The sequence below is a fragment of the Mus caroli genome, chromosome X (genome assembly GCF_900094665.2).
Source record: "Mus caroli chromosome X, CAROLI_EIJ_v1.1, whole genome shotgun sequence".
NCBI lineage: Eukaryota > Metazoa > Chordata > Mammalia > Rodentia > Muridae > Mus > Mus caroli.
In genome coordinates, this window is record NC_034589.1 from 44,042,484 (window position 1) to 44,054,660 (window position 12,177).

The 12,177-nt window shown below is 40.5% G+C and overlaps 1 protein-coding gene across 5 annotated transcripts in view; it reads right to left on the minus strand.

Annotated features, from left to right (window-relative positions):
* Hs6st2 (heparan sulfate 6-O-sulfotransferase 2) overlaps positions 1-12,177 on the minus strand; it is a 279,976-nt gene that overhangs the window by 77,895 nt on the left and 189,904 nt on the right. For 3 of the 5 annotated variants that reach the window (XM_021153458.2, XM_029473695.1, XM_029473696.1), the window contains exon 3: positions 80-112. The exons of the other annotated variants lie outside the window; for them this stretch is intronic. In XM_021153458.2, coding sequence (XP_021009117.1) covers positions 80-112 — 33 coding nt within the window. The remainder of the gene's footprint in view (positions 1-79; positions 113-12,177) is intronic. 5 annotated transcript variants of the gene reach the window in all.

Here is a 12,177-nt window from a genome sequence, read left to right on the forward strand (position 1 = left end):
TCTCTCTCTCTCTCTCTCTCTCTCTCTCTCTTATTTTGCTTCCTTGGGATTTGTTAAACTAAAATACATTGTTGCTTACCTTGTTGCGTCTAGAATCTGAAAAATCCTCCACCTGTTAAAGGAACAGTAAAACCAGTAGCAAGAGCTTGCCAAGAGAAAAGTTATATTTTTATCGTTTCCTAAACTGAAAGGAAATAATTCATGGTGGCTTTCCCATTTTGAGTTCCATTAGCTCACCTATAATAAGTGGGGACATTTTAAATCTAAGCCTCATTTTAAATTTAGCCTCATTTTAAGGCTAAAAGGAGAAGGGCAACACTGAGAGCCAGCCTCTGGATTGCTGAGGGTAGGGAACGATGGATTTACCACAAAAATTAACTCCATTTTCTTTCTCAAGGGGCAGTGGCAAACTCAGCAACCAGAAAAACCAGGAAACCCAAACCCAGACCAAGCCTAACCCTGGAGCATGAATGAAATGGAAATGCTTCAATGAAAGAACTTACGGGAGATTTTTCACATCATTGGGAATGTATGAACACATAAAAAAAATGAAAAGAACTTTTAGACTTTGCTTACACTCTTCAATGAGATGGAAATTCAAAGCATGCATGTGTGTGCACACGCCCGCACACACACACATACACACACAAGTGATAAATAATCATTACTATGGTGTCTGGTACCCAAACACAAGATATCCATCAAAGTAAGTAAACAATATATCACAATATATCTCTCCATTTATAAAACTTGCTTAGATCTTTCTCATAAGACAGGTCTTTGGAGTCACAAAACAGTAAATCTACAGTGTGAACTTCTTTTAGTTCTTTTGCATTTATTTGAGTGTTTAGGGGTGTGTGTGTGTGTACACGTGCATGTGTTTGTGCCATGATATATGTATAGCAGCCAGAGGACAGCCACAATATGTGCATAGCAGTCAGAGGACAGCCATGATATGTGTTATAGCAGCCAGAGGACAATTTGCAAAAGTTTATCCTCTCCTTGTACCATGTAAGCTTATGAGATTGAGCTCAGGCCCTTAGACTTGATCGCAAGCTCCTTGACCACTGGGCCATCTTGGTTAACGTCTCATCTGAGTAGCGTCTGTCTCTGAAGTTGTGCCAGATCAGTGTGAGACTCAGTTAGCTTTCTGATTTTGATTACACCACAACAAGGGGCACTACAATTTTGTATACTTCCTTGTGCATACAAAAAAAAAAAATGTTATAAGGGCCTGCACGCTGTTATGGGAGAAGTGTCTCATTACATCAAAACTGTGTTCAGGCTTCTAGGGTGAGTTAAGACTATCTTTAAATAGCATAGCCAGCCGCAGAGCCTTGCTTGCATCATCACTTGGGGAACAGTATACAGCTTTCTAAAATTCTTGAGTCCTTGGTGTAGTTATACCTCACTTTCCTGCTTCTCGGTTGTTAAGACTTCTGGGGAAACAAGTGTCCTGAGAAACCAACATGATATACCTGGTGAGTTCTGACACTAAATCTTTCAACAAGATACCCCAATGAATTGACTTTATATCCCAAGCCCAATGTATTATCTTTCACTCCAACCACAACAGAGACGAAATTTAGAGCATACTAATCTGCCCCATGACATAACATCCTCATACAATAAAGACAGCCTAGAAGCCCTTGCACCACACTTGGCCTGGTGAACAAAAGAAAATAGAAATTTTGGATGAAAATACAGACAAATGAAAATCCTGTCAAAAACAGAAATAAGAGAACACTTTTAAAATGAAAATATGATACCACATATTGATTTTGTTTTAGGTCCAGGAATTTCCAAAGTAAATTATACAGTAGTTTCTAAAACCATAATTTTTATTATACTCTCCAAATGGAAATCCACAAATGATGTAAGTATTTCTAGTGATCTATTGATCTGTATCAGGGCTGGGTTAAATTTAACTTCAATCAGGGAGGTCCTATCTCTTGAGAGTATCTCTTTTTATTTCTAGGAAAACTTCCCTCCTGCTTGTTAGCATTTCCCAGTGATTGCACTGAGGAGATTGTAAAGAGTTCATTGCCTTACCTGAGTGTCCAGATGGCCAGAGGTGCAGTATTCAGTGATGAGCCATGAAGATGTTACAGGGACATCAATCAAAAGCATGGACAGCCATTGCAGGTGAGTCAAAGCCATGGGGGAAAGTAAGTATAAATGAGAGAGAGAGAGAGAGAGAGAGAGAGAGAGAGAGAGAGAGAGAGAGAGAGAGAGAGAGAAGCTGGATTAGAAGAAAAGGAATTAATTTTAAAACTTACTTTACACAACTGAACATAAACTCTCCCTTTGGAATGGTTCTCAAATGAAGTCCTTTAAAAAGATCCTTTAATCATGAAGAGTCATTCAAACTACATGTATTATCCAACATGTGCCAGGAATTTCTATAGGATATAACAGTGGATAAAACAAACAAACAAAATCCTTCCTTTCTGCAAAGTCTGCAATCCTATGAAATATTTTGTGGGCCATCTGCTTGAAATAAGGATTCTCCAGAAATATACCATATGTGAAAGTATTTCTCCTGGTTTTATTTATTCTTTTCTTTATGTATGGAGAACATACCCAATGGCATCACAGTCAACATTTGTAGTAGAAGAAACTGCTTTCTGATTAGAAGGAACAGTATAAAGGCATGGTCTCTTCCCCTTAAAAGCCCTCCCCAAAGGCTATCACTTAGGGTTCTTTCTAGCTGTCCCATGAGCCTCTAGTGCTTTTTGAAAGGTTGTGAAAACAAGGCCTGTCAATAATAGGTCAGTTCTCAGTGGGAGAGGAGGTGTTTATTCTTGCTGGGAGTAGATGTCCCAGGGTGCAGTGGTACCCAGGGGGTACTTTCCTTTCCCTTAGGAGAGGGGGAGGGGATAATGGGGAGAGGGATTTGTAAGGGTGGGACTGGGAGGGGGCTACAATTGGGATGTAGTATGAATTTTAAAAAGTAAACTATGAAAAGAAGACAATAATATGTCAGTTCCACGTCTTAATAGAGCTTTTCTCATTGGCTGTTATTGCTTTCTCTAAGAGGTGGCTCAGGTGACATGCTGAGATTAAACTCATTAGCCCTTAGCAAGCCCCATTGTGGGAAAACAGCAGGCCTGGGAAGACAAAGGAGTCCTGGATATTCAGTCCAGGACCTGGATGCTGTGTTAAGATCAAGAAGATGGGATCAACCTTCAAAAGGCAGCAGCTATCTAAAAATATCAAGTTAACAGGCAAAGCAAAAGATAGAAATGAAAGCAATATACCTATCGCTGGAATCCTGGGAATGTGGGAGTACTTGAGACTTTGAAAGACTAGAGAGGAATTCACCTCTTCTTCTGCAACTATCTCATACATAGATACAATGCATTTTTATTAGATTCCCCCCCTTTCCTGTTGATTTCCCTTGCTCAAGTTATGATTATTTTTACTCTCAGGTTATTTGTTGTGACCCACTGAGTTTAATTAGGGTGGATTGCATAGGCATGGATGACTGAGGCTATTTCACTGGAGTCTGGGGAACTTCGAAGTACCTAGACCACTGAGAAAAATGACTTCTGAGGGCTTCATCTGAAGCAGGAATCTCCAACTATGGCACCTACCTTTGGTATGTACATTATTAGGGTTAGTTCTTGGTGCTTCAGAAAAAAAATAAAGCAATTCACTTTGATATTAAGACCCAAATCAAGACCTTAAGAAAAGCAAAACTGAATCAAAATGTAGGAGCTCTTGCCCAGGAATCAGGATTCCTGGTTTCTGGTTCCAATTTTCCCAATGACTCATTTGATCTTAGGCAATAATCTTTTCCACTGACTTTTTGGAGGTGAACTCACTCAACAAGCTAGTTCTTAAAGCACCCCATTTCTAAGCTTAACATCTCTCTACTTTCCATTTTGGAACTGTGTTAGTCTAGCTGTTTTATCAATATAACCTGCTAGTGGTGGTTCAGAGAGCCCAGCAACCCTGCATGCACAAGCAAAAGATACATGGTCAAAACAACAGTATCTGAATGGAAATGTGGCTGGCCATTGTTCTCTTTTGGGAAACAGCTCTATTTATTTAAATATGCAAAGTGGCTGGTTCTTTATGGTGGAAAATTTACATCAAAAATTGGGAAACCATCAAAAATCAACAACTGATGGACTGATTTCCCTACTCCAATTTTTCTTTCTCCTTATATACGTGGTTTAACTGCCAAGAGCCTGGGATGGGGTGAGAACAGTGTTATTTGCAGAGACTTTTATAGCCACACAATTGCAAATAAAGGATGTTCTCATTTGGTGAAGGATTCTTAAATCTCTTGCTACAGCAACATTTGGTCTGACTGCAAATTTGTAGGAGGCAATTGCTTACTATAGCTTCAGAGCTTCCAAGCAAATGGTTTCCAAGCAAGTGGTACATTTGGTCTGTGTCTCTGTTACTGTCTCTATTTCTCTTCCTCTCTCCTTCACTCTCCCCCTTCTTTCTCCCTCTCTTTTCGTCCCCACTGTGCCTTTGACTGGACATTTTTTCCAGTGTCACCTTGCTCCAACCTAGTAGATTCCCAGTCAACTAACTCACTACACTTATTTCTATTTTATACTACGGTCTTCCTTTGGCTTCTGAGAATCAAATGTAAAATATGCTAATGGTAAACAAACAGCAATTAATGATGATAAAACCCTTTCTACATTCAGTAAGCTAATTAGTTCCCTATAACTAGAAATATATCTAATGTCTACAAAACCCTATGTTAAAGATTGTTCAAACTGCTTCAGACAGATGGGGGAGCCAGAAAGAAGGGCCTAGATGCTTGTCCTGTTACAACTCATTTTTTCCCCTTATATAAATCTTTAAACTGTTGCTTTTTAGCAGAGGTTTGGGGTCATAAAATAAGCCCAGGAATTATACAGATTGGGTATCAGTGTACTGTCATTTACTACCTGCTCAACTCTCTTGCCTACAAGATGGGACAATTATAATGTCTGTACCAATAATGATACACAATATGTATAAAATATATTATTATTAATGAAGCCCAATTAGAAGAGAAACCAGTCCAGTCAGAGCAGAAACCTGGGGTCATTTGTAAGCATGCCAATGAGTTTGAGTATAGGGTAGTTCTCAAGTTACTTGTAATGATTAGTTGAGATTATACATAGACATTCTGTAGCAGATGACAAGAATCAGAGTCAGCATGCAATAACCTTTATGTAGAAGAATTTTTACCTAGGAGAAAAACTAGATAAGAGAATAGGAGACTAGGCTCAGCAGTTAACAGCACTGACTGTTCTTCCAGAGGATTCAGGTTCAATTCCCAGCACCCACAGGGCATCTCATAACTGTCTGTAACTCTAGTTCCAGGGGCTTTGACACTCTCACACCATGCATATAAAATAAAATCAAATTAATTACTTTTAAAATGAGACTAGTCCCAAATGATAGTGACTCTGGCAGACCACAGCAATAGCTCTCCAGCCTCTGTTACTGAGCCATCTTTCACTGGGAATAGAATCAAGTTGTCCAAAACAGTGCCCCCCAAATACCTATATACCAATAGCCAGCCACACTTCTTAATATTGTAGAAGGATGTGCCCTATACTGTTTGGCCATTTTGCATTCTTTCTCCGTCTATACCAAGTCCACATGAAATAATGCTTGCCACACAGAACAACAGGGTACCTCATGGTTAGCCTGAGAAGACTGTAGTCCAGATCATCTTTCCTAAGTACACTTTGATTATCCGTTTTAATTCACAAGCCACAGGCTTTGTCACAACTGTGAAGTCCTCTGAGTCTATTTTGATTGTTCCTTTCCCAGTACCTCCCTTTTCTCCAAGGCACTTGAGTTGGTTTCCAAACTTAACCCCATGTCATTCCATTTTCTGCCAGCCAACATGGATTTCAATCTGGTATTTGTATTTTGGCAATAGTCATAGGACTACAGAGTCTTTTAGGACCATAGTAATTACTGTTCATTGATTTTTACCTTCAACCCTCTGACAATTAGGAAGTCTTTTTTAATAACCCCTTAATAACATGAGATGCAACACAGATCAATAATAGTGGTGCGTTTAATTCATAGCTATTGGTTGCTTATTCCCTAGATGCAATATGGGTAGCTTGGACTAGAATGCAATAATTAAGGTCCTCATTTCAGAACTGCCGAATATCTGGCTCAAAACTTTGGCAAACACATTCCTAGTTGGGTAATATGGTCAACTGGTGCCTTTCCCTAGTTCCTATTTACTATAATAGTCTAAGACTCTGTGATAAACTTGGCTTAGGCCGGCACTTTAAGTGAACTATATAGCTCAAGTCTAATAAACAGAGACCTAGACAAAAACACTCCTGAATTTCTCTAAGAGACCCTCATGCCAAGGGCTAGGAAGACAAGTTGTTCCTCAGTAGCCTCCTCTTTTTATCAAATCCCCAGACAGCCCATGAACTCCCCAGGTATCTTTGAATAGCCCTGCCTGAGAATTTCGACAGCACTCAGCACACAAGCTAGGAGCTGCCTAACTGGGGCATATTAAGCCAATTTAAGGGATTCTATTGATGACTTGGTATGTTAAATCTCTGAGGTTACATTTGTTGAGAGCCATAAACCTAAACAAGTGACTAATATGAACACATCAGCGTTTTGGGGGTGGCAAATCCTTTCATTACCACCTTTAATGGTAACAGAGTCAGCACCTATCCCAAGATGCCTATCACATCATGTCTGAGTCAGAACACAAGTGGCTGCTATAAACAAGTGATACAGAAAGTTATTTCAGCATTTACCACTCATCTTTGACATTTTAGATTTGAGTCCCCTATACACTTGTTCTTCCATATCTCTGACTACTGTAAGCCTAGTTTTAGACTCTACCAAATGAGGGTATGTAAACAGACACTCTGAGGGTATGTAAACAGACACTCTGAGGACTGGATGACATTTTTTTAGGGACTATTGAAGTCACCCAACATTTCTGGATGCTGAAATCAGGCTGGGGACAGGGACTCACTACAGAGCATAGCAGTGGCAGAGCCAAGGCCATTTTGATAGAATGTCACTCATACCATGTGGACTAGAGGCTTCTTAGAACAATGGTTCTCAGCTTGTGGGTCAAGACCCCCAACCAGGTATTGTATATCAGATGTTTGTTAGGACTCATAATAGTAGCAAAATTAGTTATGAACTAACAGCTAAAATAGTGTAATGGTTGGGGGGGGTCATCATAACATGAGGAACTGTATTAAAGGATCGCAGCATTAGGAAGGTTGAGAACCACTAGCTTAGAGCATCTTCTCTCAGACACAACCACATCCACACCACACTTCAGAACAAGTAAAGTGCTAGGACTGCAAAAGACTCTAAAAACAACTACAGAAGACTCAAGGGATATTTCATTCTTCATTTCTATAGCTGTGTATGTAGAAACAACAGTTTTATTCTTTCTGATAACTTCTCACTCACAGTCTGACTGCTGCCTATGAGTTGATCACTTCTCTCATTACCCTCCACTATTCCGTTATTCTTTTCATTTGAGGAACACAATGCCAAATACATGAGCCCTTTTTTGCTGAAGCACCAATCACGTTTTGGAAACAAAATGGATCTGATGAGAAAGCTTGCTGCACAGCCTGTTCACATAAGGAATTTCTTCTCTGCTGTCAAGCGAGTCAGTCCTTAGTGGCAAAAGCCTGTTCTCAGCTCTTTGTTGTCTGCATTCTTAGCAGACCACCCTCCTTTCACCTTCCCCCACTCCCACCCTCACACACCAGAACTGAATAAAATTCTCCCACTTTGGCATCATAAGAGTGCCCTCTAGTGATGTTCCAATTAAGAACCTGGGGACCAAGGAATTCTCAGGTTTTGGTGGGAAACGGGGTCAGTCTTAACTTGCCCTTGGCCATCTGAAGGCACTTCTGTGTCACCTATTTATCAACGTAGTCTTTCCCATAGCAAGGAAATGGGTGTTTTGTAATGGAGTAAGCAAAGCAAAACAAAATGGGAGGGGGGCACCAGCTTTAGAAAATCTGCTGTCCTGCTTCCTGAGAAGTGTTAGCATTCATGATGCAGGATGCCTGTGAAGTCTAAAATATGTGTGCAAGCACAAGCTGACTCTTCAGTTGAAATCTAGCAAGTATTTTCATACATGCCTTAGAGTTCCCTGTAGTTGTAGGATGGGACCTTATAATATGTTTCCTCAATTTGGTCACATTGTATACTTTTTCAGCAGTAAAAGAATCAAGAGTCCCTTGGAAATTTCCCTGAGTGTGACAGACTTGCTGTCCATTGTAAGAGAGACTAGAAAAAACGGCACTTACAGTATGTAATACAATATTAGATTACTATAAGTAAACATTTGGAGTTATTCCCTCCTATTTTACTTCCAGGCTTAAGAGGTTAGGGTCTCGGAGATCCACAGTGCATGTTATTTAAACCAGCAGAAAGCGCTCCACTGGATCTTGTACAGTCAGCCATGCAAAGCTCTGCTTCATTGTATTCCTAATAGTTTGTGTTGACACAGACAAAAAGGTTGGTAAATTGCTAACATGACGTATAACTGCTTCACTCATGTTAGCATATTCAACCACGGGGATTGCACAAGGTCCTTAGCAAGGAATCATTTGTCCAGCACTAACGTAAGAATTGAGATCGATCATTCCCAAAAACTGTTTAGTGAAATCACTAACAGAATCAGACTCATGGGATGGTGAGTAATGGATATATGTCAGTCCTTTTCAGCAAGGATGGGGGTCGGTGGGGTGCTTAGGTCTCTGATGAAGTCACATCATGGTGAGAACAGTGGATTTGATGGGAAACATCCTTCAAACTAGTGCCAAGTGAAAAGTGAATGGTGAACTAGAGTTGAGTCCCACAACGTTGTTCCGGAACCACGGTACCTCTTCTTTGGTTACTTCAAACTGTCAGTCTCATTTTCCTCAACAGAACTAGGACCTCTCTGTGATCCCAGCACTTCCTAGCAAAAGTCACAAACTACATGAGCCATAAAATATCTGTTTAATGGAACACACCCAACATTCTTCATTTTAGGGGTCGGGAGCTACATGTTGCTCAGGTGTTTCTGAAGATGCAATATATAGGATCAAGTAAATGAAACAGTTGGGTGCTGGTCCTCATGATTTAAAAGAAGCTGTGTGACAAGGGCTTTGATGGGCCACTGCTCTTCTTGCCTCCACTTGCCCGGCCTATGTCTTCTGGGGAAACTGGGAGCTGAGAGGTCATGTTTAGGAAAGAGAGAGAATAACTATAGAAGTTGAACAAGGCTATAAAAATCTCAAAGCATGGACTCAGAGATGTACTTCCTCCAATATGATCCCCCCCAAAAACAAAACAAAACAAAACAAAACATTTCTGGGGTTGTTCTCAAAATAACTACCAAAAGAAAACTCCAAAACAACAACAACAACAACAAAAACCTTTAAAGGTTCCCATAACCCCCCTCAAACAGCAGCACCAACCACAGACAAGTGTTGCACTACATGAGCCTATGAGTAGACATTTCTCATTCAAAGCCACCACACCAGTCAAACAGCAAGCACTTTTTTCCTGCCTGCTGCCATACCTCCCAGGCATTTATAGACTTTGCCTCCAGGACCATAGCTCAAATAAACACCTTTTTTCTGTAAGTTGCTTTTGGTGATGGTATTTTATCACACAATCAAAAAATAAATAAATAATAGAGCATGTACAGTGTGTTCCTAATTAAATTTTCCTGCGCTATCCATAGAAGCGTTTTTTGAATGAACAATTAACAGTTCTGTGGACTATGGGGCAAAATCAGGACCAAAAATATTCAGTGGTTTACTCTTCAAAATATCAAACCAGGGCACATTTGCAGAATAGACTAGAAAAAACATATTTTCCAGAATTATTGGGACCTACCCCTTAATGAGCAAATAACAATATTCCTATCATTAACTAGCATGTAACGAGGACTTCCTCTATGCCAGACACTGTATGCTTTACAGTGATTATTTAATCCAAAGAAAACAGTCTAAAATTATTGTGCAGTAAGAAAACCATGGCTCAGGAGGTAAAATGATATTTGGCCAGTCTGACAAACTGAGTTTGAACCCCTCGGACCCTACCTGAGTAAGAAGAAAGCCAACACTCTCCAGCTTTCCTCTGACCTTGCCATATGCATACGCATGTATATGAATGTGTACACAAACAAAAAAGCAAACAATAAATTCAATAGAAAGAAAAGAATGCAAAAAGAAAAGAAAAAAAAAATCGAGCTCAGAGGGACTAGCACAGTAAGTGGTAGAGTCTGCATTCAAGCCCAGAATCACAGAATGTCTGTCCCCACGCTCATTAGCCACTAAGTAGATCTAACTGAAATTGATTTTACTTGCACTGCGGTGTTGCGAGGTAGACATCATTCTCATTTCACAGGGAAGATAGACGGGTCTCAAAATGCAACTCACTCAAGGTCATATTGCTAATAAGTAAAGCTACTGGGACAGAAACGTTCAATCCTCCAGCCATGAATACTATGCCTTGCCCATTAGACTCTGTGCTTGCCTCAATGTGGCCCTGATATTGAAAGGGTCACTGTATATAATCCAGCTAGGCAGAACACACTTCCACTGAGAGCTGGGAACTGCACAGTCCAAAGTGCTTCCATGTATGCCTCTCTTCAAGCTTCTCAAGGGACTATTTTTCATTTTGAATTCCAGGATAGCGTGCAAACCACTTGAACACAAGGGCCCTGGATGAGAGCTCAGTGTAAATCTTCCTGGGACCTGTGCTGTGCTTTAGACATAAATCAAGTGGCTGTGGGTGGGCCCGGTACCTTCAGGGACTGTGAATTGGCAGGCAGATCTAGTCTCTCTGGAACAGTGAGGGGGAAGAACAGACTTTTCCCCCTATTGTTTCTATATTTATTTTTTATCAATACAAGAATATGATTAGAATGAACAGAAAGAATCCAGATATGTAGGTCAAGGATACCAAAGTGCAGACGGAGGAGGCTGGAAGAAGATTGTGTGCCTATGGTAAGAGGATGAGTTGACACCTTGGGAAAATCATAGGTTTTGGCATGAAAGGCATGGTGAAGCAGGCCATGCACACTTGATCACAGCTAGTTTTAACTTATTCAAACAGAAAGGTATTCCTAAGAGACCATCAAATCCAAACTCTTAATTTATAGCTTCAGAGAGAGAAAGGGATCTATAAAGGGCCAGAGCATTAAGCATGGGCCCCAAACCTTCTCCTAGCCCTTACACTTTGCATTTAGGAGTTTATAAAACACCACTCTTTTCTCATCAAAAGAAAAGAGAAAAAAAAAACCCTCTAGTAACCCCTGCAAGAGGGAAGGATAGCAGCAAAGGGACCAGGGGAAGCTGGTATCAGGTTGCAGAATGAAGACTAAGCTTTCTTTTCTGACAGTAACTTTAAGATATCCTTTCCCATCTTCTTGCTCAGGCCCCAAAACTGAGCCTCGAAGAAGTGAAGCACTTTGCCCATTGCCCTTCAGTAAACACGCAGAGAAAGGAGCTTGTGAGCTGCTCACACAAACAGTATGGAACCACCTCATTTCTCTTTACCTACTTTCCTAGTACAAAAGAGTACATGCTGAATTTTTGTGTGTCCAATTTTGCAATTGCTGTAATGAATCTGAACTCTCATTGGCTAACCTAGATCCAATGAAGCTTTGGATTGTACTTTGGCTCAGCCTTTTGAGAACTCTTTTGGTTATCCTTGTTTTCTTGGACTCAAGGAAAAAAAGATGCCCTAAGAAGGATCTGTCAGGTCAAATGATTTATAGTTCCCCCTTGGGTTCTGGTGCGCCTCCTCAGGCTGCTAAGGCTACCTCCCTGGACATAGGAGATGTTGATCATGGTATCCAATCTCTCAGCTTACTGGGGTGACGCTATGGGAGTGTCTTCATACTGAAAAGCAAGGGATATAGATGCTGCCTGCATCCAGAGATACTACCTAAATATCTCCATTCATGTTGACATGAGTCCCACCTACTATTCACTTGTGATAGCCCTGTAGTAGCCTATCAGAGTGTGGTAAATATGAAAATTCTGAGCACATACCCAAAGAGTGGAAGGGAAATTTGGTATTTCTTATTTGAATTTTGGACCTGACAACTTGCTAATTAGAGAGGTGGCCCATAATTGGGCGTGCTCATTTCTCCTTATCACAATAGGGAACTCTGTTGCAAAGCAGAAATCACCA